The following is a 27,766-nucleotide window of genomic DNA, read 5'->3' as shown; positions in this document are numbered from 1 at the left end:
TGACAACTCAGTAAACAAAATAACAAATCAGTTGACAAAATAAGAAATCATAAAATAAACAACAACACAGTAAACACAATAACAAATCAGTAAACAAAACAACAAATCAGTAAACAAAATAAGAAATCATAAAATAAACAACACAGTAAACAAAATAACAAATCGGTAAACACAATAACAAATCAATAAACACTAACAAATCAGTAAACAAAACAACAAATCAGTAAACACAAGGCCAAATCAGACAAACCGGTAGAGCTAGGTATAGTTTGCAAATAGAATTCTTCCCTCTGATTGGACGAGACATCTGTCACTCAGGATATACAGGCAGTAGTAAATTGTGTATCTACCTTTATTTCTTGTACATGTGTGGAGTTCTGCCTTCACTTTAAACCATTATTTTTCTCATAGTGCAACTTTATCTTAAAAAATAACAATTTTGTTGGAAAGCAAGGAGAAAATGGAATTCATTCAGCGCTACTTTGAGAAATATGGCGTGATTTTGGATATACTGATAGCGTATCATGGCGTGAAGATTAGTTTGCGGTCTCTAAAAACACACCAGGAATGTTTGGAAGGCAAAACTATTCCAGATTAAAGGATGTAAGGAGCAGAGCTGTGTTCATACACACACCTTCTACTGCTGCAGCTACTGCTGGACTTCCTGTATATCCTGTGTGAGTGACAGATGTCTCGTCCAATCAGAGGGAAGAATTCCATTCTCAACAACTATACCTACCCTTTATCCGGTTTGTCTGAATTGTCCTTGTGTCTACGGATTTGTTTTGCGCTTCCCGCCCAGCGTACGAACCGCGAGCTGGACAGGACAGCAGGGAAAGATGGGTTGTGTTGAGCATCAAAGATCGGATTCATCTAGAAGTTTGATTCGTTTATCACCGTATCTTTTTTCTTCTCCTCAGGTCTCAGTAGGGTCAAGTGATTTTTAGTTCATAGTTCAAAGGTAGATCTACAGGGACTGAGTGAAAAAAACAACAACTGTGATGCTAGAAAATGTGGCACAGAGAGAGAGAGATAGAGAGAGATTGTGTACATGAGCATGTAAGCTGGGAGATTTCTTTTCCACGTTCAGGCCATTTGCACACAATACAGCGTGACACCTGGCGCTGGACGAGAAACTCCACATCTGTGTTCCCATTTTATCTGCTCTTATCCAGCATCGTGTCTAGCCTCTAGTTTCCCACACACACTCACACACACACACACACACACTCTCCCTCTTCCACTCATGCTTTAGTGCCACTTCAGGTTTACACGCTTCACATCATTAGCTAACCTGCCTCAATATCAGACAAAAACAAGCAATCGCTCTCTCTCTCTCTCTCTCTCTCTCTCTCTCTCTCTCTCTCTCATTTATTACACAGTGACATTTCTACCGCGTCTCTAGGTCTCCACAGTACAGTAAAGAGATGGAGGGAAACAGAAAAGCATGGAGGAGAAAGGAATTCCATGAGAATTAGACCAGTTTTATCGTTTCGAAGGTCGTCTCACGGAGATGAGAGGCTTTCGGCGTGGCTACCTGGTGGAGAGGAACGACGCTTCACCACATTTCTCAGAACATCTTGGCCATCTGGTGGGAGGCTGATGTCAGAACTGTGCTGCTGTTTGTTCTGTCTCCGTGTTGCATCACAGTTTCCTTGCACAGTACAGTGTGTGAGAGAGCAGAGATAGGCCACCTGCACTCGGGAGCCGTGTAACCCGAGTGCACGATACACACGAGCAAGACAGGGTGTGAGAGAATGTGTGGGTGAGCGAGTGTGTGTGTGTGTGAGAGGGAAAAAGATGCTGTGTCTACACAGGATATTTAAAAAAAACAGATGCTGCATTTTAGTGTATCGGTGTATAGATTGCTGATGTCCAGCGTCTCCAGCGCGTGTCCTGTCCTCTCATGCCTCGAGTCTGGACCTGTCTGTATGCACTATCGATTCCACTGGCTGCCCAAGCACAAAAACGCACATCAGCTTTGCTGTATGATTGGTTTCTCCATGTGTCAATTACTCTGCTGGAGCGAATAATGTGTGTGACAGGCGGTTTGTTTATGGAGTTGTTCCGGGTCATGGTCAAAGCGCTGCTAAACACACAGGCGCTCACAGTCACACACACACACACACTGGTGATGGACACTACACCAAAAAACGCCTGACTCTTCAACTCTGCCGAAGTAAAGGTGTTTTATTTAACACAATGTCACTATCTGGAACTGGATTAAATGAGTTTGGCTTAATTTTGGACACTTTCTGTGAATTCTGGCTCTGGTAGTTGCTCATATTTATCAATCTAATTCATAACTGGTCTAGAGATGGAGAGTGTGTGTGTGTTTTTAATCACAATTATTTTTGTTTGAACCTGCTTTAATAAGACTGATGATCTCCTCATCATGGCACCTGTTAGTGGGTGGGATATATTAGGCAGCAAGCCAACATTTTGTCCTCAAAGTTGATGTGTTAGAAGCAGGAAAAATGGACAAGTGTAAGGATTTGAGCGAGTTTGATGAAGGGCCAAATTGTGATGGCTAGACCACTGGATCAGAGCATCTCCAAAACTGCAGCTCTTGTGGGGTGTTCCCGGTCTGCAGTGGTCAGTATCTATCGAAAGTGGTCTAAGGAAGGAACAGTGGTGAACCGGTGACAGGGTCATGGGCGTCCAAGGCTCACTGTGGAACGAAGGCTGGCCCGTGTGATTCGATTCAACAGACGAGCTACTGTTGCTCAAACTGCTGAAGAAGTTAATGCTGGTTCTGATAGAAAGGTGCATGACGGGTCAGGCCTGTTTTGGCAGCAAAAGGAGGACCAACACAATATCAGACAGGTGGTCATAATGTTATGCTTGATGGGTGTACATAGAGAGATAAATAACATTAACATGCTGCACATTCCTGCTAATGCAAATTAGCTAAAAATCTATAAACCCTACAGCCTCTTCTGTTGTCTCCGGCCGGATCCCAGGCCTGATGCACAATTCTAGTCCTTAACAGATCTCCTCTGACAAATCTTTCTAGACCAGGAGTGTCAAAACTTATCCAGTTTGGGTGCAGGTTTTCATTCCAAGCGAGTAGAAGCCACACCTGAGTCTCTGAAAGCCATGCTCACTTGGTTAAACAGCTGGATACAGGTGTGGCTCCTGCTCGATTGGTATGACACCCGCCTTTTTGCAGATAAGGCTAGACTCCCCTGTTCTGGTGCATATCTAATATACGTCCTGTTCTTATCTGTATTCATATCCATTTAAAACACTTTCTCTGTTCAATTTGAATCTTCATATTTGCTTGCATCCCTAATTCTGTTCAAGGCCTTTTCTGTTCGTTTCCCACCAATTGTTTGATGATCCAGGCTAAAATTAATGAACCGTACTTCCAATAATCTGCATTACTAAGAAGTGACCCCTCATATAGTCAGTGTTTATGTACAGTGATATAGACTTGTTACTGTGCTAGAGCTCAGATTCAGGATTAATGAATAAATATTCCTTAATAAGATAAGTTGTCTTTATTTGTCACATTACTGCACAGTGAAATTCTTTCTTGACATATCCCAGGGTGGGCTGGGGACCTTGCTTAAGGGCCCCACGGTGGCAGCTTGGCCATGCTGGGGCTTGAACCCCGATCTTCCAGGCTGCGACCCAGAGCCTTAACCACTTGTGCTCCCACCGCCCTATAGCTGGAAGTGTTGATATTGTATATGTGAAAGTTCATTGCGCCTTGAATGCATTGGGTTAGTGGACTGTAGTCACCAGTGAGCTCAAGATTTAAGTAAGATTGCTGAAAAAGCTGCTTTTAAAATTCTCTGCTCTAAAAAAAATATGCATAAAAGTTTAGATAGATTCAATAAATTGACAACAAACAAGATCATTAATCTTTCTTTATTTCTTTCTCTCTCTCTTTCATCTCTATCCAGGTCTCACAACACTGGAATGCTTTTAGCTCAGACTGACCCATGGCACCAAGACTGCCCCAAAGCACAAGAGTCAACCTGCAAAGAAAAAGGAAAAGAAGAGGGAGAAAAGGAGAGGGAGGAGAAAGAAGAAGAAGAAGAAAAAAAATAAAATAATAAAAGAGCCGGTGCCATTCTTCAGTCTTTGCCACCTTCTCTTCTTCTGCTGAATTTTTCTTTCTTCTAAAGTTTCGGTTGTCAGCAAACGAAGACCACCTTTGACCAGGGAAAACGCTTTCCAAACATTCACAAAAGTAAAAGGACAAGAAAAAGAAAAAAAATAAACAAGGAGTTCAAGAGGAATGTTCCACCTGAAATTTCTAAAGACTGCAAGACTCTTCCCTTCAGCCAGCTCCTGTTGTCCTCAAAGATGCTGCTTCATTGTAACTAGCATTAACATAGAATTTTTTTGTAAAAGTTCACTGTAGACTGGATCTGAAGTCTTTTGGGCAGGCTGGGTTCAGAAATTAGAATCATTATTCAGAAACATATGCGAATTAGAACAGCACTCTTGTGTATATGATGTACAGCATAGCTATACAGACCAGTTCTTTTCAGTGGTTGTATATGTAAATAGACGGGCATACATCCGCTTTCCTCTCCATCGTCTCTGCACCTTTGGTACGGCATTTACTCCCTTTCGTGTTGATTTGTACAGATGGATGGGCAATAATGACCATTTCAAGTCCTGATAATTTTAGACGAATTTTTTTGCGCTACGAGAATCCACTTGTTGTTTTTCGGGACCCTCTAGCTAGGAAAACTCGGTGTTAGTTGCGGATTAGAGAAACGTGTACAGTGTTCTAGCGGTAGCTCTAATCACCTTGCAGAAGAAAGATAAGAAACCCTGGGACTTTGCAAATAAGGAAAAATCTCTTTCTCTCTCTCTCTCTCTCTCTCTCTCTGTCTCTGCTTCCATCCATCAGTCTAGCAGATTCTCGCTCTCTGGCACTGCCTGCCTATTATAAATTCCCGTTTTATTTTTTGCTCTTTATTATCTCAGCCCTTCTCATGCATGGTGATGAAGCAATCAGTTGTAGCGACGGTCGAGCGGGCGAGCCTAGCACAGTAGGGTCACAGTGCTTGAGGGCCACCAGATCGCTCCTGCACCAGCCTTTCACTGAGCTCCCACAGGCTGAGGGCACTGGACGGGTCCTGGGCCTGCGCTGACGGCACACAGCGGAAACAGTTGTTGAAGTACATCCCACCCAGGCCTTCCAGCTCCGGAGCCACTGCACAGTACACAGTAGTGGCTGCACCTTGTTGCTACAAAACAAACAAACGAAAAATCATGATGTCAGAACAGAGCAAGGACATTTTTAAGGGATGACATAAAAAAAAAAAAAGAAGAAGAGAGAGACAGTGGTACGATCACAAGCCCTAGAGAAGATTCCCGAGCGATTAATGGCAGCAAAGACGAAGAAAAAAAAAAGGTGGAGTTCGAGTAGACGAGTGGAGCTAGCCGCAGCCTCAGTGACCGGACTGACCAGGCTGTGAGTGTGTACATACAGACTTTCTGACTTCACTGTACACAGGATAAATGGCGTAATAAGACAATGCATGCTCTCCATGTAAAAGACTGACCTGAAAATCCTAGTCCTGAAACTGAGCCAATACAGACAGAGTTGGACCATAAAATGATGATGATGGAATGCAAAGCTGTCATGTTACCGACAAAAACACTGCACGCTGCGTCTTTTCTTATATATTTCAGGGAGGAAAAATGCTGGAATTATGGAACATTTGGCTGGCTTTATATCTCTTTGCAGAAGAAACCTGAAACAGTATATGAGTATGTACTATACGTAGGAGGCTTTGCTCTTTGGTTATTGCCTTGTACAGAGAACACAAGCAGGCTGCAAAAAAACTGTCCATTCACCTGATGTCAAAAGGATTCAAATGAAAATCTGCTTCTCACTCTGTAAAGTACTCTGTAAACACACACACACACACACACACACACACACGCACATTGAGACTCTAGCTAGAGTAACAGAGTGAAGATCTCTCTGAAGTGGAAACCAATCAGTTCGATGGCACAGCACTCTGCTATCTGTCCAGTTCTTTTTTCCAGAACTAGTTTCATGGCCATGTTATCAAGGTAAAATAAAATCTGTGTGTCTCTCGCCTTTCTTATTAACCACTTGCTTGCTTTCAGTCAGTCAGCTCCATTAGCATGATGAACCTGGTGTTAGGATCGCTCCATTCTTAAAGAAAAACAAAAGAAAAACAAGGTAGTCGGTCTCCGCCCAGAGGCACGGCTTTTCTTCCACATGACTTACCTACCATAGGTTTCGATGTTTTGGAAGGTGATGGAAAGATGGAGGGAGGAGAAGAAAAACATGTCAGATAGAATTAGAGCACGGTTGTGTTTCATGCCCCCTCCTCGTGGAAGAAAGCTGGCGCTGTGGCTTCGTATGAAACTCTGTAGGAGCCTTGAAATGGGCCTGTTCTTTATCTACCGCCGGTGTTGTGTACACCTCGAAAAAGCCAAGACCAATGTTTAGGAGCAATCGGCTGGCAAACATTGAGAGAAACTTGTAGTTCTGGCTCCAGGCGCACACACACACACTCTCACTCACACACACTCTCTCACACGCACACACACACACACAGCACAAAGACTCAGCCTTGTTGAAGCAGACGAATCCACAGCTGTAGCCCAAGCTGGTGAAGTCTGTAACAGCATGCTGGTTAGGCACACACACCCACACACACACACACTATGGGAAGAAAGCCAAGGCTGTAGCCAGAAATTCTGTGAGGAATTTTATTTCCCTCCCCTTGAGCTAAATGCCCGTGTGTATCTGTGTGTCTGTGTGTGTGTGTGTGTGTGTGTGTGTGTGTGTGTGTCTGAATGCCTTTTGAAGTACGCAGATGTCGCACATTCCTTTGGTTAGCGAGTCAATAAACATGACATCAAAAGGATGCATCTTTCTGAGTCTTACCTGCTTTCGGAATGATAAGTTAATAGACATTTGAAGGCGGAAATATAAAAGGATATAAAATGTCACTCAATCTTTGCTAGCCCATGCAGCCATACTGCTCAGTACGCAGACTCGGACCAGACAGCATTTACTCATCTGGTAATTACATTTCTTGGGTGATATGCTGAAAGCTCTACAACTCTTTCAACTTAAGTTTTAAACATAGGAAAAAAAGGGACAGGAAGAAACAGCGGTAGGAGCTGAAAGTTAGAAAAGTTGGCACGGTTTTGGCACAATTCGCTCGAGCGAGAGCAAAGAAACGAGACTGCAGAAGGAGGTTCTGAAACATCCGACAGCCTAGCTGTCTTTATTACACCTGTATCGTGTAGCCGACGCCACCTTCACCCTCCGTACGGCCAAATATTTACACGTCATGCAGACAAGGCCACTTCATCAATCTCTTTACGGCATGTGCAACCACCCTGGAAATCTTGTTTTTGGATTAAGCAAAGAGGGTGCAGGTAATAAGAGACCATCATCCTGCTCCACAAGGCCATTTGTCAGCCTGTAGTGTGGAGGCGCAGAGAGGTTAGAGAGGAAGTTAATAAATTACCTTTTCTCACTCTCACCCTCTCCTCCTTCCTTACCCCACCTACTGGATCTCCTCTTTGTTAAAGGGACTGGCAGCAGCTTCCTGCATCCTGCCTCTAGTGTAGTGTCGTGACTCACTGTTTTTAACAATTCTAAACACAAGTACACTTCACGTCTCCTAACTATCTCACGCTGATGAGTCAGATGATACTGAAACAGCACAATCTGATGCTCGGACGGCTTTATTCTAACATTAAAGAAGGCATCGGCGTTAAAGGACACTCCCTGGACCTTTACCGAGCTCTTCCGGCGCCCTTGTTTTCACCTCTGCTTGATTGCGACACCGCAAGACACCATTACAGTAGCGAGTACACGGGTGCTAATGCGCTCGCATTGAAGCGAGGTAAAGACTAGCATGACTGAGATTATCCACAGCTAATGGGGTTTCAGCGCTAGATAACTATGCCGACCCTTCGCCAAACAAGGCACCGGAATATAGAGGTAGTCGAGCTAAAGCTCTTTATTTAACCCTTCCTCAAAGGCAAACATAACCGAGAAAAATCAAAAAGCCGGACCCAAACAAACAAATCTACATTTCCCGCTGCGACAGCTCTGGCGTAACGCTAGAGAAAACGCCTTACGCGACTTTATTGCGGCTGAATTACAGCTCTGTGTATGCGTCTACAGGATGCGCGGCTTTTACGGTACACCTCATTTACATTTGCGCTGTATTCCTCTCTCTGCTAAATGAAATCTACCACCGATCCGCAGAGAGCCCGGGCATCGAGGCAGTGCTTCCTCGCACTTTTAGCACCGGATGCGCAAAAGCTCTGTGTGTGTGAGCAAGGAGGTGAAATGACACTGTCAGGCAGAATGAGAGGGATGCAATCTTACTGCTGTTATGCTCAACCCCTCACCACTTGACCTTGCTGACCCGTTTGGGGCGGTAAGCTTTATGAGATACCGCATTAACATGCGAAACCACCCACTGCTGCCATTTATCACATGCTGCCCTGTTTAGCAAAGAGCAGGAGAGAGAGAAGGAGAAGAGCTGGATATATATATATATATATATATATATATATATATATATATATATATATATATATATATATATATATATATATATATAGGGAGGAGTAAACAAGTGCTCAGTGTATATTTGTGTAAAAAAAGTCGACATGTTTTTGATGTCTTGTTTATCTGTGCATGCCCGCGACGGGCACCGAGTAGCATAAAGAGTGTTTTGCTCTTATTATATCTAAAACACAAGACACATTAGTAGTCCGTGTGCGGCAAAGCAATACTGATAACAAACCAAAGCGACCAAGATCCGTTATAAACAAAAAAAATCTAAGAAATATATCAATCTATTAAAAAGAGAGACCACGGTTTGAAAATTCCCGTTTTGCAATAAAGCTGACCGCAGTCTTTCCCGAGGGGGAAAAAAATCCATACAAGTCTTCCACTACCTGCGATTTTTTTTTTATTTATTTCTAATATTCAGTCCAAATCTCATGCAAGAGATCCGAATGAGCAGCTTTAATTTTGCAATAAATGGCGAGAATGACTTGTGTGTAAAATAAGTTCTAAGTACTCTGGCACTTCTTTATTATTATTTTTTATTCTTTAAGTACTTCGACTGATCTGGCAAGTCACTGAACGCACACACTGAACTATCAGGCTGTATGTACTGTACTATAATCCAAGTTCATAATCATCTCCGTCGATCCCGGGAGTCTTGTGCCGAGGGTGATGGTTTGTAGATCCCCCGTAGATCCCTTTTGTAAACTAGGCCTCTAGTGCTCTATGTGCCACAGACCCTTTACAACAGTTTCCTCTATTTGTACTCCAGCATTTGGTAATCAGCGTAGGAGCGTATGTAGCAGAGCTGCTAATAAGAGTAAACAGGTCACTTTTAGTACGGACTCGTTTCTCTCTCTCTCTCTCTCTCTCTCATCCTCTGTCATCTTCCAATCCGTGTAAAGATGTCCCCGCCATCCCTGTAAATAAATGTAGATACCGAACAGCTATGCATGCTGATATTATAGCAATTATTTCAGGTACTTTTATAATCAAAGTCTCATGTGGCATGTGCTAAAAAAAAGAAAAAAAAGAAAGAATAAAATAAAATAAAATAAAAAAAATGTAAAAAAAAAATAATAAAAATTATTAGCTCCTAAAAAACAAATAAAAAAAAAAAAACAGAAAAAGAAAAACGTGGAAAATTGTGACATTTTTAAGTACCGTAAGTGGTTGTTTTCTTTTGCCTGTCATCCGCATTGTGTTTCGTTTCTTGAAAACATTTGTAAAGGGGTTAGGGTTGAGGCAAATAGTCAGGAAAAAAACAAAAATCAAAAAAATCGGAGTGAAAGACCACACAACGACGACAAAAAAAAAAGAAAAAAAAAAATAGAAAAAATTCCTATTAATACGGCGATATTTGTTGTGTTTTATTTTAGAACTTTACGTGCATTAATACCAACAGAGGCGGATCTGTTCCTTCTATTGCCCCAAGTGCCAGAGCCAGGATAAATTAAACAGGGAGCTACGATTATGTTTCCTTTATTTTCTAAGGAGCACTTCATATTTTTTGGAATACGCTTTTACTGCGAAACGGAACTTTTGAAGTTTACTGCACCACGCGTTCACGCCACAGTCGGCAGTCTTCATACCAACAACCCACCCCCACCCCCACCCCACCCCCCCAAAAGAAAAAGTGTCATGACTTGCCTCAGCCCTGTGTGTCGAAATGTACATTCTTATTCAAATGAAATTATTCTATGAAGGGGAAAAGATGTATCCTATGAACGGAGAAGGTTTTTTTAGGAATGTTTATTTTTCATTCATGATGATCATGATCGTTGGAGGTGTCTGATTTTTAATCTGTGCTAAAGATATTTTAAATTTAATAAATAATCATTGTAACAAGAGCTTCTCTGCTTGGTTGTTTTAATGCCACAGAAAACTGCAATCCACACACACACACACACACACGTTCACCGGGATCTCGGACACTCTCAGATCTTCTCTTCGCACGCCACTGATGCATTTCTAACAGCGTTACCAAAGTGAGTAAATGATGCCCATAATAATGCCAACGACTTGGCAGTGCATCACCTCCGGGCAGGCATACCTCCCTATAGAGTCACCTCCTTTATCTGCTGTGTCATCACTTCCCCCCGGATCCGAGGCACTGTGTAAACCTGACACAATAGACCTCCGGCACCCAGTAAGCTTCCTGAGTCAATCACGGAGGCCTTCACATGGGGTTTGACGAGTCACTTTTCCGAACATGCTCCATCATAGGCTTTATGTGACTTATTCAATAAAAAAAAAAACCCACACAAACACAGCTGGCTCTGTGTGTGTGTGTGTGTGTGTGTGTGTGTGTGTGAGAGCTAGGTTTAGTCACTGAGACACGGGAACAACATTCCAGCCTTTTGCTACCGTCTAAGTATTCAGTGTAGAAAGTTAAGGGAGTGTGACTTTCACTTACTCCATTACCATAGAGCACAAAAGAGGCAGGGTCGTAAGCCCCTTTTACGCAGTTCCTCCTTTCTCTTTCTTTTATTGTTCAGCTTCGCGGTCAGTGTGGCGTCCCTCACTGAACAGACAACCCATCTGAGCGTGCTCCAGTCAGCTGGGAGGAGGATTCTGGGTAGAGGGTAAACACCCCTTGCTACTTTTTCTCTCTGCCTAATCAGCCATCAGTGAAAGGATTTACACACACACACACACACACACACACAGACCACTAAATAGACAAGTACAGCGAGTTAGAGCAACTAATGCAGTTGTTCTTCACAGGAGATGATCACAGCTGTATTAATAAACTCAGCATGGTTGAGCAAACATGCTAACTATCCCTTAATAGAGCTGACTAGGAGACTCTGTCCTATTGCCAAACACACCCCTACCCGGGATTTTCAGGAGAATTAAAGTGGCACATGAACATTTCCTTCAAACGACATACACTATATATAGCCAAAAGTATGTGGCTGCCTGATCATGTCTCCCGTATGTAAGCCTTTCTCACACATATTAGTATTTGTAATGTATTTGTATGCTGAACTAACCAACGATGCCCCTGTGCTCAAAGCGAGCTTCACGGAGACATGATTTTCCAAAAAAATCGAAGCATCCTGCACTAAAAGACTAGAGCACCTTTAAGATGAACTGCCACCTCTGATCTGACCTCAGTACCTGATCTGCTCTTGTAACTGAATGACCACATCTAGTAGAAAGTCTAAAAAAAATATCGACTTCATGTTAATGGGACATTCAACAAGCAAATAGCAACATAGGTGGGCCCGTCCACATACTTGTGGCCACATTGTGTCTCTACAGGAAGAAGAAAAAGACCAGTGGAGTTTCGCGTGAAGCGAAATGTTCTCCACAGCGCAGGATTTAGGATTTAGGCCAGCCGGAAAGTGCTGCTTCAGCTCTGTCTGTCCGTCCGTTTTTCTCTATACGCAAACAAGACAAACGGAAGAGGGGATGATGGATGCGTGCGAAGGCGTAGCGCTAAACGAAGGCTTCGCCATTACGCGCTTGTGTTCTTTAGACAGCGCCATAAGGAAGCAGGACCTTGCCCCAGATCACGCATTAAATCCTATTAAAATCGCCTTCATTATAGCGTAGGCCTGTGTGTAATGGAAAAGCAAAAGGCTCTCCTTCTCCCCTGAGTCTAATACTACTGATGCTGGAGTGTGTGCACATGGCCCACATTCCCACAATCCCATTCTCACTTACTCAAGGCTGAGTAATAATGTCCACGTTCAACCGCACAAAGAAACACCACCAAGTCTGAAGCCTCTAGCCAAGAACGGTGATGACCACACAGACTACTACTGCTATTATAATAATTATAAAATAATTCGTTCGTTCTGTGTCCGTGTTTTTATTTTGGAATGGTCCCAAGAAGAAGTTTTATTCATAACCTCAAGGTGAGGTCATCACATCCCATCACAACAATCAGGACACGAAGAAAAAGGGAAGAAATTTATATCCTGCTCAGAGAGGTTAATTACAGTTGCTGCTCTTTTTTCTTCAATGAGAGGAGGGAGGGAAGGATAGAGAGGTGTTTTGTCGGACGCCGGGCCCTCTGTGCTAAAATTAACCGAGAGAAGTGTAGCAGGTTTGAATAGAAAAAGGACACAAGCTGACCGTCACAGTGGGTGTGGGAATAAACAACGTTCAATCATTTAGCAGTCAAAACACACACACACTTCATTTCTAGGAGGAGTCACGTGATTTGTGTGTGTGTGTGTGTGTGTACATGTGTGTATACATGCACGTGTGTGTTCAAGTGTGTGTTCATGGGTGTACATGCCTATGTGTGTATTTGTGTGTGTTCATGCCTGTGTGTGTGTGTGTTCATGCCTGCGTGTGTGTGTGTGTGTTCATGCCTGCGTGTGTGTTCATGTGTGTGCATGCCTGTGTGTGTGTTTGTGTGTGTACATGCCTGTGTGTGTGTTCATGCCTGAGTATGTGTTCATGTGTGTACATGCCTGTGTGTGTGTTTGTGTGTGTACATGCCTGTGTGTGTGTTCATGCCTGTGTATGTGTTCATGTGTGTACATGCCTGTGTGTGTGTTTGTGTGTGTTCATGTGTGTGCATGCCTGTGTGTGTGTTCATGCCTGTGTATGTGTTCATGTGTGTACATGCCTGTGTGTGTGTTCATGTGTGTACATGCCTGTGTGTGTGTTCATGCCTGTGTGTGTGTTCATGTGTGTGCATGCCTGTGTGTGTGTTCATGTGTGTACATGCCTATGTGTGTGTGTTCATGTCTGTGTGTGTGTTCATGTGTGTGCATGCCTGTGTGTGTGTTCATGCCTGTGTATGTGTTCATGTGTGTGCATGCCTGTGTGTGTTCATGTGTGTGTATGTGTTCATGTGTGTACATGCCTGTGTGTGTGTTTGTGTGTGTTCATGTGTGTTCATGCCTGTGTATGTGTTCATGTGTGTACATGCCTATGTGTGTGTGTTCATGCCTGTGTGTGTGTTCATGTGTGTGCATGCCTGTGTGTGTGTGTGTTCATGCCTGTGTATGTGTTCATGTGTGCATGCCTCTGTGTGTGTGTGTTCATGTGTGCATGCCTGTGTGTGTGTGTTCATGTGTGCATGCCTGTGTGTGTGTGTGTTCAGGCCTGTGTATGTGTTCATGTGTGCATGCCTGTGTGTGTGTGTTCATGTGTGCATGCCTGTGTGTGTGTGTGTGTTCAGGCCTGTGTATGTGTTCATGTGTGTGCATGCCTGTGTGTGTGTGTGTGTTCATGCCTGTGTATGTGTTCATGTGTGTACATGCCTGTGTGTGTGTGTTCATGTGTGTGCATGCCTGTGTATGTGTTCATGTGTGTACATGCCTATGTGTGTGTGTTCATGCCTGTGTATGTGTTCATGTGTGTGCATGCCTGTGTGTGTGTGTTCATGCCTGTGTATGTGTTCATGTGTGTGCATGCCTGTGTGTGTGTGTGTTCATGCCTGTGTATGTGTTCATGTGTGTACATGCCTGTGTGTGTGTGTTCATGTGTGTGCATGCCTGTGTGTGTGTGTGTTCATGCCTGTGTATGTGTTCATGTGTGTACATGCCTGTGTGTGTGTGTTCATGTGTGTGCATGCCTGTGTGTGTGTGTGTTCATGCCTGTGTATGTGTTCATGTGTGTACATGCCTGTGTGTGTGTGTTCATGTGTGTACATGCCTGTGTGTGTGTGTTCATGTGTGTGCATGCCTGTGTGTGTGTGTGTTCATGCCTGTGTATGTGTTCATGTGTGTACATGCCTGTGTATGTGTTCATGTGTGTACATGCCTATGTGTGTGTGTTCATGCCTGTGTGTGTGTTCATGTGTGTGCATGCCTGTGTGTGTGTGTGTGTTCATGCCTGTGTATGTGTTCATGTGTGTGCATGCCTGTGTGTGTGTTTGTGTGTATGTGTGTGCATGCCTGTGTGTGTGTGTGTGTGTGTGTGTGTGAGAGAGAGAGAGAGTGTGCAGGAAGGTGTTTTGTCGGACGCCGGCCCTCTGTGCTAAAATTAACAGAGAGACAAAAAAAAGAAAAAGTGTAGCAACAGAAAAAGGACACAAGCTGACCGTCACAGTGGGTGTGGGAATAAACAATGTTTAATCATTTAGCAGTCAAAAGACACACACACACACACACACACTTTCTCTGTGATAAGATCAAGTGTGTGTCAGTTGCCAAGCAGCTCCTGTCACACTTTCAGGTGGGGATGAAAACAGAGGAGGTGGGGGGGGGGGTATGATTGTGTGAAGAATCAATGGGGAGGGGTTAATGTGTGTGAGAGTGTGTGTGTGTGTGTGAAAGAGAAGGTGTGTGTGTGGGTGTGGGGGGGCGGCTAGGACATGAAGCACCCATGGGGAAAACGACCCAACTAAGAAGGACTTGTGCAGTCACTGTGAAACTATCTCATTTTTATCTTCCGAAAGGACTTCCGAGGTGATCCGAAGAACGTAATTATTTTCACCTAATAAAAGCAACATATGCTAAGACAATAAAAGCCCTTATTGGACATCTATTCATTAAAAGGTGGCTGTAAAAAAATAAAAAAAGAAGAAGAAGAAGAGAATTCGTGCACGGGGATGAGATTTAAAAAGGCTTTTCTGAACGTGAAAATCGGCTTAGAGCTCTTTTTAACGCGGCTCCGGCGCCCCATGTTCTAATATAAAAGAGCTTGAATAAAACATGAGAGGGGTGTGGGTTTATTGGGCGTACGCTCTTCCGCGCTCAAAGATCTTTGAAGGAGGAAAAAAAATTTGCAGCTATTTAACCTTATTCATTTCGGCTGGCGGTAATGAGAGTGGCCTGCTTGAATAGAGGGGTCTCGGAGAAAAAGGCTCCGGCGTTCACGCCATGGTTCGGGCCGCAATAAAAGACCATCCTTAGAATATCGTAACCCTGATGAGAAAGAGTGACGCCTGGGACAGAAGAGGATTTAACGTTGTGTGACCTTGAAGGGAGAGCCAGGTGAGATACAGGGACACACACACACTCACACACTCTCACACACACACAGACATTTTCAAGTGCTGGAGTGGCTTCGGGTATCTTTGAGCAGATAATCAGAGGATCTGATGGCTTTATAAAGGGGTTATAGCGAGTTAATACACTAGCTCAGGGTGATGTCCCAGCTCTAGTCAACTTACCCCAAACACTGCACTGCTGGGTTAATCAGCCTAGCCCTGTACACACTGCTGGAATAATAAGGCCAAAGACAGGTGTGAGCTCCTCTACACTACCTGCCACTCTAATTGGTCTCAAAAGGCTCCTATACTGGGAGACCAGGAACGCTGTCGTGAAACACTCCTTCAGTCACACACACACTCCAAAATCTCTCATTAGTGGGGCTCACGGGGTGTCTCCTATAATAAAGCCATTATCACTCTAATGACTCCAAACCCAGAGCAAAAAGTCTGTCAAAGGGTGCAGATGCACACACACACACCCTTGTGCACGCACACATATACACACACTCAGGCATGCATACACATATAACTCACACACACAGACACACACACACACACTCCGGCATGCATACACACATAACGTATGCACACAAACACACATACATACATAAATACATACATACAGGCATGCACACATGTGAACACACACATGCACAAATACACTCACACGCACACAGGCATGCCCACTCATGAACACAAACACACAGGCAAGCACATCCATGAACACAAACACACACACACTCAGGCATGCATACACACAACGTATGCACACAAACACACACACACATATACAGGCATGCACACTCATGAACACACACACAGATATATACACACAGGCAAGCACACCCATGAACACACAAACACACACACACACACACTCAGGCATGCATACACGCATAACACACGCATATACATAGACACACAAACACACACACTCTCTCTCTCTCCCACACACACGAACACACACAGGCATGCATACCCATGAACACACGTATGCACACACACACTCACACATGCACACAGGTGCACACACACACAGACATGTACACCCATGAACACACACGTGCATGTGTACAAATCCGTCCGATCTGATTGGACGAGCGGCGCACCTGGAGTGAAGCACTCCATGCCGCTCGTCCATTCAGATGCCAGGATGTTTCACTGTTTGTATCACTGTCCGTGTTTCCCTCTTGATCCATTTCCATTAGCAAAAAAAAATTAAAAATCAACACCAAAATCACACGGGCCAGCCTTCGCTCTCCACGTACATCAATGAGCCTCGGCCGCCCATGACCCTGCCGCCGGTTCACCACTGTTCCTTCCTTGGACCACTTTTGATAGATACTGACCACCGCAGACCGGGAACACCCCACAAGAGCTGCAGTTTTGGAGATGCTCTGATCCAGTGGTCTAGCCATCACAATCTGGTCCTTCATCAAACTCAAATCCTTACACTTGCCCATTTTTCCTGCTTCTTACACATCAACTTTGAGGACAAAATGTTCACTTGCTGCCTAATATATCCCACCCACTAACAGGTGCCATGATGAGGAGATCATCAGTCTTATTCACGTCACCCCCCAGTGGTCATAATGTTATGCCTGATCAGTGTAAAGGTGCGTGATCCTGCTGAAAGATTACAAATTCAAACAAAAGAAAATGTTTCTAGTTAATTCAACAAAAATATTCACTTTCACTTTATCCTGGTCAGACCATCCCAGGAATACGCCCAGGCCGGGACGCTAATCCATCACAGGACACCCTATGTACATCAAGGGACGATTTTTCTACAGCTAATCCACAGCTCTTCGTCACCTGAGCTGAGGATTGCAACTGCATTGATAAAATGATCGATACTTGAACGTCTCAATGACCATCCGAAAGGCCACCGATGAAATAGCCATTCATTAGATTCCACACGCTAATGCGTCTTTTCAATCTAAACACCACGCAGTAAAAACTTCGCCGTGTCTGATCATTTCACTCTGTGCTCATGCTTTCTCTCTCCACCATCCCCAACCCAATCACCCCCCACCCCCTCCAACACCATCCTCCGAGCCTCTGTAACGCTGGAGGTCGTTGGCAGGACTCGATCTTAAATAAAAGAAGTATCACTGCACCATTAAGCGCAAATAGTAATGATATTAATTTGCCAAGACTGTGTCATTTTCACAGGAGAGCAACTAGCAGAAAACATTATGAAAATGTCTGAGAGGACTTGGTAATTGAGTTGATTAGTGTGACCTTGCTAGGGAAGGTAATAATGGAACGAGTGAACGAAGCGTAGTGTGTGAGTGTGTGTGTGTGTGTGTGTGGGGGGGGGGGGTTGCTGAGTTATGACCCCTTGCACATTTGCTCCCTCTCTCTGGGGTTTGCTATTTGTTGCAGGGTGAGCGCTACCAGCGCGCACCCCGCTCTGACAGAGTGATCCTGCGTGACTAGCCGAGCTTGTCATGCTGCTTAGCGCTTTTATCCCTGAGAGTAATGAGGGGGCTAGCAGCGAGTCCGGGGCAGTCCGTAAAAAAGAGCAGAGACCAGCCTGTCGTGGGATTAACCAATTCTAGAGGAAATAGCTTTGCATTTAGAGTAGACTGCATACACTGGGCTAGAGTGGGAAGAAAGGGAACCAAAGGGCAAAAAGCCCAGAGGCTAAATTTGATATAGAATTTACTCTCAACCTTTTGTTTATTATTCATATTAAAACACAGCCACATGCCACACAGAGAGACAGAAAGAGCGAGTGAATGAAACGTATATTACTTGCGTCCCCACACACACACACACACACACACACACACAAATGTCTCTCTTCCTACCACACACACATGCTGCAAAGCACTATGTAGGTTGTTATTTTGTGAGCTTCCTGGTGTGAGGTTTGGCAAAGAGTAGTCCTCTCCTCGAATCCAGGTTTTATTGGATAATGAAATAAATGTGGTCATGTCCAGCCTCCTCAAACCTCCATCTCGTAAATAAGAGCCTGCTGAGAGCTCCGAACATCACCACCGGGACCTGAGATGTGTACGTCAAGTACATGACGTGGAGGCATGTAGATTGTCTAAGGTCAGTTTAAACATCTCGGTAAAGTGGACGGACGTGCGCGGACGAGATCAGTCAACGTGCCGAACGGTCGAAGATTGGTGAGCACCTAATCAGAATTAGACTGAAGGAGAGAGGGGGGAGGGCAAGGAACATAAACTACAATGGCCACATGGATCAACGCCTGAACCCAATGAGCCATGAGCTCGTTCACCTCTCAGACACGGAGACAGAGGGAAGATCTGCAATCGCGCCTGGCTTCAATTACAGAAAGCAGTTTACTGGTCATTTGAGCGTCGCAGGAATGAATCCCGCGCACGGAGCCAATCGGATCTCGGTATTCAACACCACACTGTCTCGGTTTTTCGGTTAAAACTGAATTGGCACAGAACAAAAGAGGAGAGGAGAAGAGAAGCAGCAAGCTTTTATCTCTAGCACAAGCCATTCTTTACATAGTCAAAGTATATGCACACACACATATACACAAATGTCTGTCTCCTCTAAAGACAGGGGCCAGACACTGCTTTGTCCTTATCTGCTCCTGCTGGCCTGCTGACCCCTGAGCCGACAAGTCTGGCCTTCTCACACACTTACACGCTCGCCCTCACACACTCCTGCCGTGCGGCATGCATTACTGCTGACACTCCACATTTAATTATGCTGCTGTCAGCCACTGCCCCTCTCCTCAAATTCATTTTAATAAACTTTCTCTCTCTCTTTCTCTCTCTCTCTCTCTCAAGGTTACCGCTAAGGGAGTCACCTTCAGTGCCAACCCCTAGGGTGCTCTCTCTCTCTCTCTCTCTCTCTCTCTCTCTCACCCTAACATTCATAAACAAATACATGCATATATACATATACATGTCAACCCCCCCTTCCTCCCCCCTCTGTTCCTTTATCTCTCTCACTCCCTCTCCCTCTCTTTCTCTCCCCTTCTCTTTCGTTCCCCCCCGTTCCTTTCTCTCTCTCTCTACCCGTCTTTCTTTCTCTATCTCTCCCTCTCCTTCTCTCTCTGTCTCTCTCTTCCTCTCTCTCTCTCACACACACACACACACATATGGTGAAGACTGAAGCATTCAAACCTATAATTTTTGTTCAAAAGAAAATGTCAAACCTACAATCAATGAAAAACAAACAAGAGGAAATGTAAGAGAAGTGTGAGAATGTTCTTTTCATCTGTGTGTGTGTGTGTGTGTGTGTGTGTCTCAGCCCCTCCCGCTCAGCCTGCAGAGAAGCAGAAGAAGAGCCAGTGGAGGTGTGCATGTGGCATTGAAGTGAAAGTGATTGTGAATTGGGTGGATGAACTTAATTAGTTACAGTCGTGAGCTCCCGCAGCCCGGAGTCACAGCTCATTAAGATCAGGTGTGTGGATTAATTAATTAAGAGAGTCATTCGTTATAGGCCGCCCTCGCTGCCCTGAACTAGCAGAACTATATAAACCGCCATGCGCGTGAGATATAAACATGAGGTTATTTAGCGTAAATCAAAGTCTAATAAAGGCACAAGATCAATATTTATAAAGGACAGAATTTCATATGGCAACCTGAAGAAATTTTTTTTTTCCCATTTCCATATGTAGATTTAAACCGATCAGGCATAACATTATGACCACTGGCAGGTGACATGGATGACACTGATGATCTCCTCATCATGGCACCTGTAAGTGGGTGGGATATATCAGGCAGCAAGATTTGAGCGAGTTTGACACCAAGGGCCAAATTGTGATGGCTAGACCACTGGATCAGAGCATCTCCAAAACTGCAGCTCTTGTGGGGTGTTCCCGGTCTGCAGTGGTCAGCATCTATCAAAAGTGGTCCAAGGAAGGAACAGTGGTGAACCGGCGACAGGGTCATGGGCGGTCAAGGCTCACTGATGCACGTGGGGAGAGAAGGCTGATCAGGTCATAATGTTATGCCTGATCGTGTGTATATAGAAACTGAAGTTCAGTTCAGGACACTCCTATTCTTTTCTCAACTTTCATCATGGTTTCCCTCTGGTGTATTATTTATTTAATATGTCGCTGTCTTTACCGACACAAACTTTCGTCTGCAACCTTTCAACCTTCTGGTGTTGAAAAAACGAACATTTGGAAAGTTCTACAATCTTCCATAACTCTGTAACCGAATTACAATTGTGTTTCTGTATATTTATTAAGAGAGCAGTATTAAAATGGCATGATGATGAAAAAAAACGGCACTTTGGCTTGTAAGAGCGTGTGTCTGAGGAGCGAATCAAAGCAGACTATCAAAAGCAAGCGAATCCGATCCCCGCGAGTGACAACACCGAGATCTACTGTACTGGTTTGTGCAGGTGTTTCTGATAAAATCTCTTTCTCCTCAGCACTAACGCTCTCACACTTGTGTGCTATGAGGTATTTGAATGCAGCCTTTTACACATTAAACGCAAATGTTTCTGAGGAGATCACGTTTCAGTGTGCCTTTTCAACTCCGCCATGGTTAAGCCACAGGGCTGTGCAGAATTCTCTGAAGAGTGTCTGATGTTCGAGAACGTGTTGCGTAACGCGCTTCGTTATAAAACGTGAAGTAACATTCGGATTTCATACTAAAAACAAACGTGCTGGGTTTTGTACCTTCTAGAATTTTACTACAGACTCCGTTGAATTGTTTAACAGATCAGCAGTTCGCTTTATCTTATACTTCTTCATGGAATTCGTCTTTATGTAGAATAGCTCATCATCATGAACTTTCCTTACTGCATTTTTCTTTCTTTTTTTTTTGTACTTTTTGCCTACTTAAAGTATGAAAAATAAAACAATACACAGATCCATTCATCCATTGTCTATACCCGCTTTATTCCTAATTAGTGTCACGGGGGTCTGCTGGAGCCTATCCCAGTGCACATTGGGCGAAAGGCAGGGGTACACCCTGGACAGGTCACCAGTCCATCACAGGGCCACACATATAGACAGACAACCACACACACTCACACTCCTATGGGCAATTTAGAATCACCAATCAACCTAATGTACATTTTTTTTGGAAACCGGAGTAAAGCCTCACAGACACAGGGAGAACATGCAAACTCCACACAGAAAGGCCCCTACCAGTTCGAACCCAGGATTCGAACCCAGGACCTTCTTGCTGTGAGGCAACAGTGCCAGGACAGCTTCCAATCGAACTTTTTTGGCGCCATACGTTCTTTGGGTACTGTATATCTCAAGAACTAATTATTTACCCGCATTAAGTAAAATAATAGACTTTTCCATGGTTAATACTCTCTAATCTTTAGGCGATTAACCAAATAAACCAGACCAGGATCAGCTTTTATCGTCTAATGTAAAAGTGCAGTCCTTCAATCTTCACCTTTCCAACTAATAAACCCAGAATCCTGCCTATTATTATTATTATTATTATCAGAAAAGCTAATATATGTTTCAACAGGTTTAGCATGTGGGCCCGTGAGAAAAGCGTCTGGTTGGCATTGAAAAGGTTTTGCAAAGTGTCCCTGATAATTGAGATTAGTCTATTAGCACCGTGACCTTTCTATGTCTTTATAGCCTCCATTAGATAGAAAGGCCTTCACCTTAATACCGAGATTAAGCACAAGAGAGAAAATGTATTCCTTCATTAAAAACACTTTGCATTATTAATACCGAGGAATGTATTCCGAGAGCAACCTTTCCCGATCGTTCCCGAATTCCTGTTCCTCATTAACACGGCCAGATTAAAGCAGGGACTGGTGCTACAGAGGGAAGTGGCGGGAGCATGATTTTATATCTCATAGCAGTGTGTGTGTGTGTGTTGGGCATGTTATTGGCTTGTGAAATCAAATCAAATCTCGAACCTCAAACTAAGATAAACCATGAAAGAATATCTATCAAGTACATATTTTATGTCCCAGTGTCCTGTTCTAAATGAAGAATCCCAAACATAAAGAAACTGACTTCCTTTTTTCCCCACTTCAAGTCTTTCCCTAAGGTGTTTCAGTGCTGCTGCAGGTCAATGTAAACTGAAGTGGACTTCCAGACTCTAGCCAGCCTTAATATGAATACCGTGATGGGGTTAGCCCAGGCTCTCCAGCAGGCCCTCGTCATCCAGACAGCATCCAGACAGCCGGTCCCAGAGGAACTCTCTAGGCTTTCATCAGCTCATATCAAAGCACATCATCTGCCCTTTCACGGCAGCATTAATAACAATCACTGCGGGTCTAATGATCAGGTAGTTTGTACTCTTTAAAAACGACAAATGGAGTATAAGAGCACTGTCAGTCGAACGGAAACAAATCAGATATGACCCTGAAATTCGACGAGCCCTCGTCTGACATGACTCTTGAGTACAGAGGCACGAAGTGTGAAGGGTTTGTTCGGAAGTTTCGTCATCTTCTTTTAGAGGTTATTAGAAATGGACTAGAAAAGTTCCTGAGGTCTGATCAGCGTAATGAAGTATGAGAGCTCTGAGAACGGGCGAAAGGAGAAAGACGAGGTGAGGGTTCGATGGTTAAATCAGGAAGAAGGAGGAACTGGGATGATTTGCTATACTAGGTTTGTCCAAAAATATGTCCCTTCCTCACAATATGTACATTGTGTACAATGTACAAGATATTATTATTATAATGCGTAGTATTTAGTTTAGAAGAGGATCTGCTAATAAGTTTCCTCATTTGTAAGCCTCAAATACAATACACAGGAAGGAAGCTATCAAAGTTATTTAACCTTGACCCATGATCAATCCAAAAATCGAATCAGTTCACCCGCTGGTTCCAGTGTAAGTTAGCTATAAATCTTATACATATGGAGGCATAAAAATAACTGAAAAATAGATTTTAATGCTCTGGTAGATCATCTTATCTAATGCCAAGTGAGTACGTTTCTATTAGAGGCAGGGAATATGATACACTGATATTGCCAAAAGTTTTGGGACGCCCCTCCAAATCACTAAATCCAGGTGTTGTTTTTCAGGGGTTGGGCTCGGCCTCTTAGTTCCAATGCTTCAGCTTACAAAGACATTTTGGACAATTTCATGCTTTGTGGGAACAGTTTGGGGATGACCCCTTCCTCCCTTCCAACATGACTGCACACCAGTGCACAAAGCAAGGTCCATAAAGACATGGATGAGTGAGTTTGGTGTGGAGGAACTTCAGAGTCCTGACCGCAACCTGATAGAATACTTTTGGGATGAATTAGAGTGGAGACTGAGAGCCAGGCCTTATCGTCATCACAACATCAGTGCCTGATCACAAATGCGCTTCTAGAGGAATGGTCAAAAATTCCCATAAACACACTCCTAAACCTTGTGGAAAGCCTTCCCAGAAGAGTTGAAGCTGCAAAAGGGTGGGTCAATATCCATATTACATTCATGTGCATGTAAAGGCAGACGTCCCGAAACTTTTGGCAGTATATAGCGTCTATCATTTCCGAGCATAGCCTGGAAATCATCACTGTTGCAAGACGTTTTTTAGTACTGTTTCTGGTCCTGCAGAATATTTCTTTGAGGGCAATATTACAAACAGCAGACATTTATTCTTCTACAATCCCACAATAACACACATAATTCACTGAATGCCATCTGTGTGTAAATTGGAGTCTTTGGACAAAGGGGAACATAAATAGGATTTTTTTTCTGTACGTTCATGCCTCTTTAGAGTTGAGTGGAGAGCAGGAAAAGCCCATTAGTGTGTGCCTTACCCCTGTTCTCTCTGTCCCCTCGGGCTCACACTGACCTCTCCTCACTCCATCCCTCACCACACCTCACCACATTACCATTCATGGCCCAAGGAGAGGCAGGTCGACCTCGGCCTTATTACGGTGCAGAAATGTAAATCTGAGGAACTAATACCTCAGAAGGAGATCGAAGCGAGGTCCTGGAGAAGCCGGAATAGTGACGGGCATGTGTGTTTTTCACGTGAGGTACCGATTTCATTAGTCTTTTTTTATAGGCCGCACTCGTCACCTCATCAGGACAGAAAAATGAAGCACGGAGATTAGTTTGCTGTCTCACTCTCGGTCCTGCTCTTCGTTCGCCTCCCCCTAAACAAACTCATTAAAACCGCCTCGGCTTGATGGTAAACCTCCCACCTCCAGCCGCCCCTTCCCTCCAATTAACGGCAGTAATCACTGTCAAAGCTCCGCCTTTACCTCACAATTACACCCTCACCTCTGCCGCCTGCTCTCCATCACACAGAGCGCCACGCTGCACACACAATCAGGAGAGACGGAAAGAGCGATTTCTGTATAATTAGATTTGAATACGACGTGCGAACGGTGCAGGAGGACTAGGCAGGGCTCTCACACTCAACTTTCTGGAACATAATGACATAAAAACAGAAAGGTGAGGATCAGAACATGGCAGCTGCTACCGCTGCTGCTGCTGCTTTAACAATGCACACAGGACTGTGTGTGTGTGTGTGTGTGTGTGTGTGACTTATGAACAACAGTAAAAAGGCCCAGTATTTGTCAGAAAAGATTTTTCTCAGTGTTGGGCAGAAGCAACACACACACACACACGAAACAGCAAGGCTATCATTCCGCTCTCTCTTCTCTTTCTCTCTCTCTCCTTCCTCTCACTCTCTCTCTCTCTCTCTCTACTCTCTCTCCATCCTCTCAGTCGTCTTTCTCAATCTCCATCCTCTTAGTCTCTCTCTCATTCTTCTTTCAGTCTCTCTCTCTCTCTCTCTCTCTCTCTCTCTCTCTCTATATATATATCTATATATATATATATATATATATATATATATATATATATATATATATATATATATATATATATATATATATATATATATATATATATATCCTTCCTCTCAGTCTCACTCTTTTATCCCTCTCAGCTCTCAGTCTCTCTCTCTCCTTCCCCTCAGTCATCTTTCTCAATCTGCATCCTCTTAGTCTCTCTCTCTTCTCTCAGTCTCTCTCTCCCTATATATATATTGTCTCTCTCTATATATATATATATTCTTTCATTCTCTCATTCTCTCTCTCTCTCTCAGACAGGTAAGCTTGGTTAAGGTGTTGGGTTACCGATCAGAAGGTTATGAGTTCAACTCCCAGGTCCACCAAGCTGCCACTGCTGGGCCCCTGAGCAAGGCCCTTAACCCTCAATTATACAAAATGAGATATTCTGTTTCAATCCCATTCAAGACAACAAATATTAGAATTGAAGCTATGATACAGCACCCATGGAGCAGAGAAGGGGGGTTAAGGGTCTTGCTCAATTGTCCAACAGATGGAGCTTGGTTGTGGTGGTGGGGCTTGAACCCGGATCCTCTGATCAACAACCCAGAGCCTTATTTAAAAATCAAACCTCATATTTATTAAAAATAAATAAATAATTTCTATAAATACACTCAGGCTGCATTATACACACAAACGGAATGTATTTTATGTATGGAGTATCACACAGCAGCGAGTGTGCTGCTGAAGCATTAGACATGTTAATGTTGCCTGCATTTATTATCCAGTTTACATGCCTCTGACAGGCGTGCTTGCCTGCCCATGATTACATTACCCCGCTGGGCTGTGGAAGGTCGCGCCAAACGCCGCAGAAAAGATCATATTTTTTAAAAGGCGCACGCTGCCGAGTCCACCAGGGCCCACTGTTTACAGAAGCGCTTAATGGATGCCATGTAGCTCAGGGCAGGGCTGGGAGAACACGCAGCAGCAGAACACACAAATAATCACGCTCCATGGCCACACCAGTCATGAATCCCCCCCCCCCCCCCCCCCGTCCCTGTTCATTTGTTTATAGTTTCTTGATGGATTAACTTTAGATATTTGTTGTTTGTCAGAAATTGCTAAGGCATGTTTAACGGCGGTAATAAAACGGCTCCTGCACTTAAAGCGATTGATGTAAGAGTGGTGCGCTCGCTGAGCCGATTCACTAGCCGGTCCCGTTCGCCTTCATCCCGTTTACAGTGCTACAAGAGCAGCGAGGGTGGGAGCGTAGATAGAGAAAAGAAAAAAGAGGAAAGAAAAAGACTCACGAGGTGACGAATATGTTATGTCATGAGGCCGGACTGCAGACTCGACTGACTAGACAGACGCGAGCACATGTGACCTCCTGACCTCTCCATCTCGCACGCTTACGTCGGAGGGTGAGAGTAAGACTTGAGTTTGTAGCTGTGTGAATTTTGGTGTTCCAGCCTGCTGCTCTAGTAGTGTGTGTGTGTGTGTGTGTGTGTGTGTGGATAATGAGGTGTGACAGAGCACACAGAGAGACTAATGGCCTGTGAAGTCATTAGAGCCCTTCTCTCTCTTTCTTCTCCCTCTCTCTCTCTCTATCCTTCCTTTCAGTATCTCTCTCTCACTTTCTCTTTCTTATCCCTCTCTCTCTTAGTCTCTCTCTCTCCTTCCTCTCAGGATCTCTCTCTCTTGTTTCTCTCTCTCTCTATCCTTCCTCTCAGTCTCCCTCTCTTGTTCCTCTCTCTCTCTTGCTCTCTCTCCTTCCTCTCAGTCCCTCTCTCTCTCTCGCTCTCTCTCTCTCCCTATCCTTCCTCTCAGTCTCTCTCTCTCTCTTTCTCACACACACGATTAATTTCCCCCTGATTTTAGGCCAGATCCCATCTTCAAAGTTTGACCAGCCAGTTGAAATGACCACCGTTCTAAATCTCCCCCCGTATCAAAACAGCAGAAAGTGTGTATTTACTCCAAACCACACTGGCAGCAGTTAACGACTGCGGCAGGAACGCTCCCCTCCGTTCTCGGCTGAAATTCATGTCTCTGGTAATTACCCGAGGGCTACAGATGTGGTGGTTAGAGATTAAGGTTAAAGACCTCAGGAATATTCCTTTAAGCTCTGGGTGCAACAGAGCAGAGGTCTGCTTGTATTCTGTAAAGCATGTTCATGTCTGATTGATTCACTACTCTAGCATGGCTTAAATCTAAGGATAGGTTACGCGACACAGACTCCCAAATTCCTTCAAACTTCTCAGTGACTTCACAGTCCTCTTATTCAGCGTCCTGCACATATCCATCACTCACTCTCTCTCTCTCTCTCTCTCTCTCCGTCTCGCTCCCTCAGCTCTCTCACTCTGTCCGGATTGTGAGTGATACACGGTGAGAGGAGGGGCTGAGTGAGGAATGACCCTGTGCCACGCTATCCATCCATCAAGCCCTCCTTCTCTCCGCAAGAGAGATGGATGGAGGCAAAGAAAGGAAGAGAAAGTGAGGGAGAGAAAGTGAGAGAGATACAAACAGTGCGTGTTTATTCCATCGAACATATCTGATCCGATCCACACATCGACCCGCACCATCTTCCCCAAAAATCTTCCTCTCACCCAGGACAAGGTGTTCAAGCAAAAATCCCCCTCATGGTTAAAGAGGT

At 44.2% G+C, this 27,766-nt stretch overlaps 2 protein-coding genes across 2 annotated transcripts in view; one reads left to right on the top strand and one right to left on the bottom strand.

Annotated features, from left to right (window-relative positions):
* The window catches only part of mafb (MAF bZIP transcription factor b), a 71,673-nt gene extending 67,606 nt beyond the window's left edge, over nucleotides 1-4,067 (top strand). The window contains exon 3 of the mRNA XM_058407982.1: nucleotides 3,912-4,067. The gene's annotated coding sequence lies outside the window, so the exon portion shown is untranslated. The remainder of the gene's footprint in view (nucleotides 1-3,911) is intronic.
* Nucleotides 3,859-27,766, bottom strand: part of wwox (WW domain containing oxidoreductase) — a 186,113-nt gene continuing 162,205 nt past the window's right edge. The window contains exon 9 of the mRNA XM_058407981.1: nucleotides 3,859-5,213. Within this exon, the coding sequence (XP_058263964.1) occupies nucleotides 5,022-5,213 (192 nt within the window). The 3' untranslated portion in view covers nucleotides 3,859-5,021. The remainder of the gene's footprint in view (nucleotides 5,214-27,766) is intronic.

Source organism: Hemibagrus wyckioides, linkage group LG14, assembly GCF_019097595.1.
Source record: "Hemibagrus wyckioides isolate EC202008001 linkage group LG14, SWU_Hwy_1.0, whole genome shotgun sequence".
Lineage (NCBI taxonomy): Eukaryota > Metazoa > Chordata > Actinopteri > Siluriformes > Bagridae > Hemibagrus > Hemibagrus wyckioides.
The sequence above is the reverse complement of the archived record's forward strand: the minus strand, read 5'-3'. Positions and strand labels throughout refer to the sequence as shown.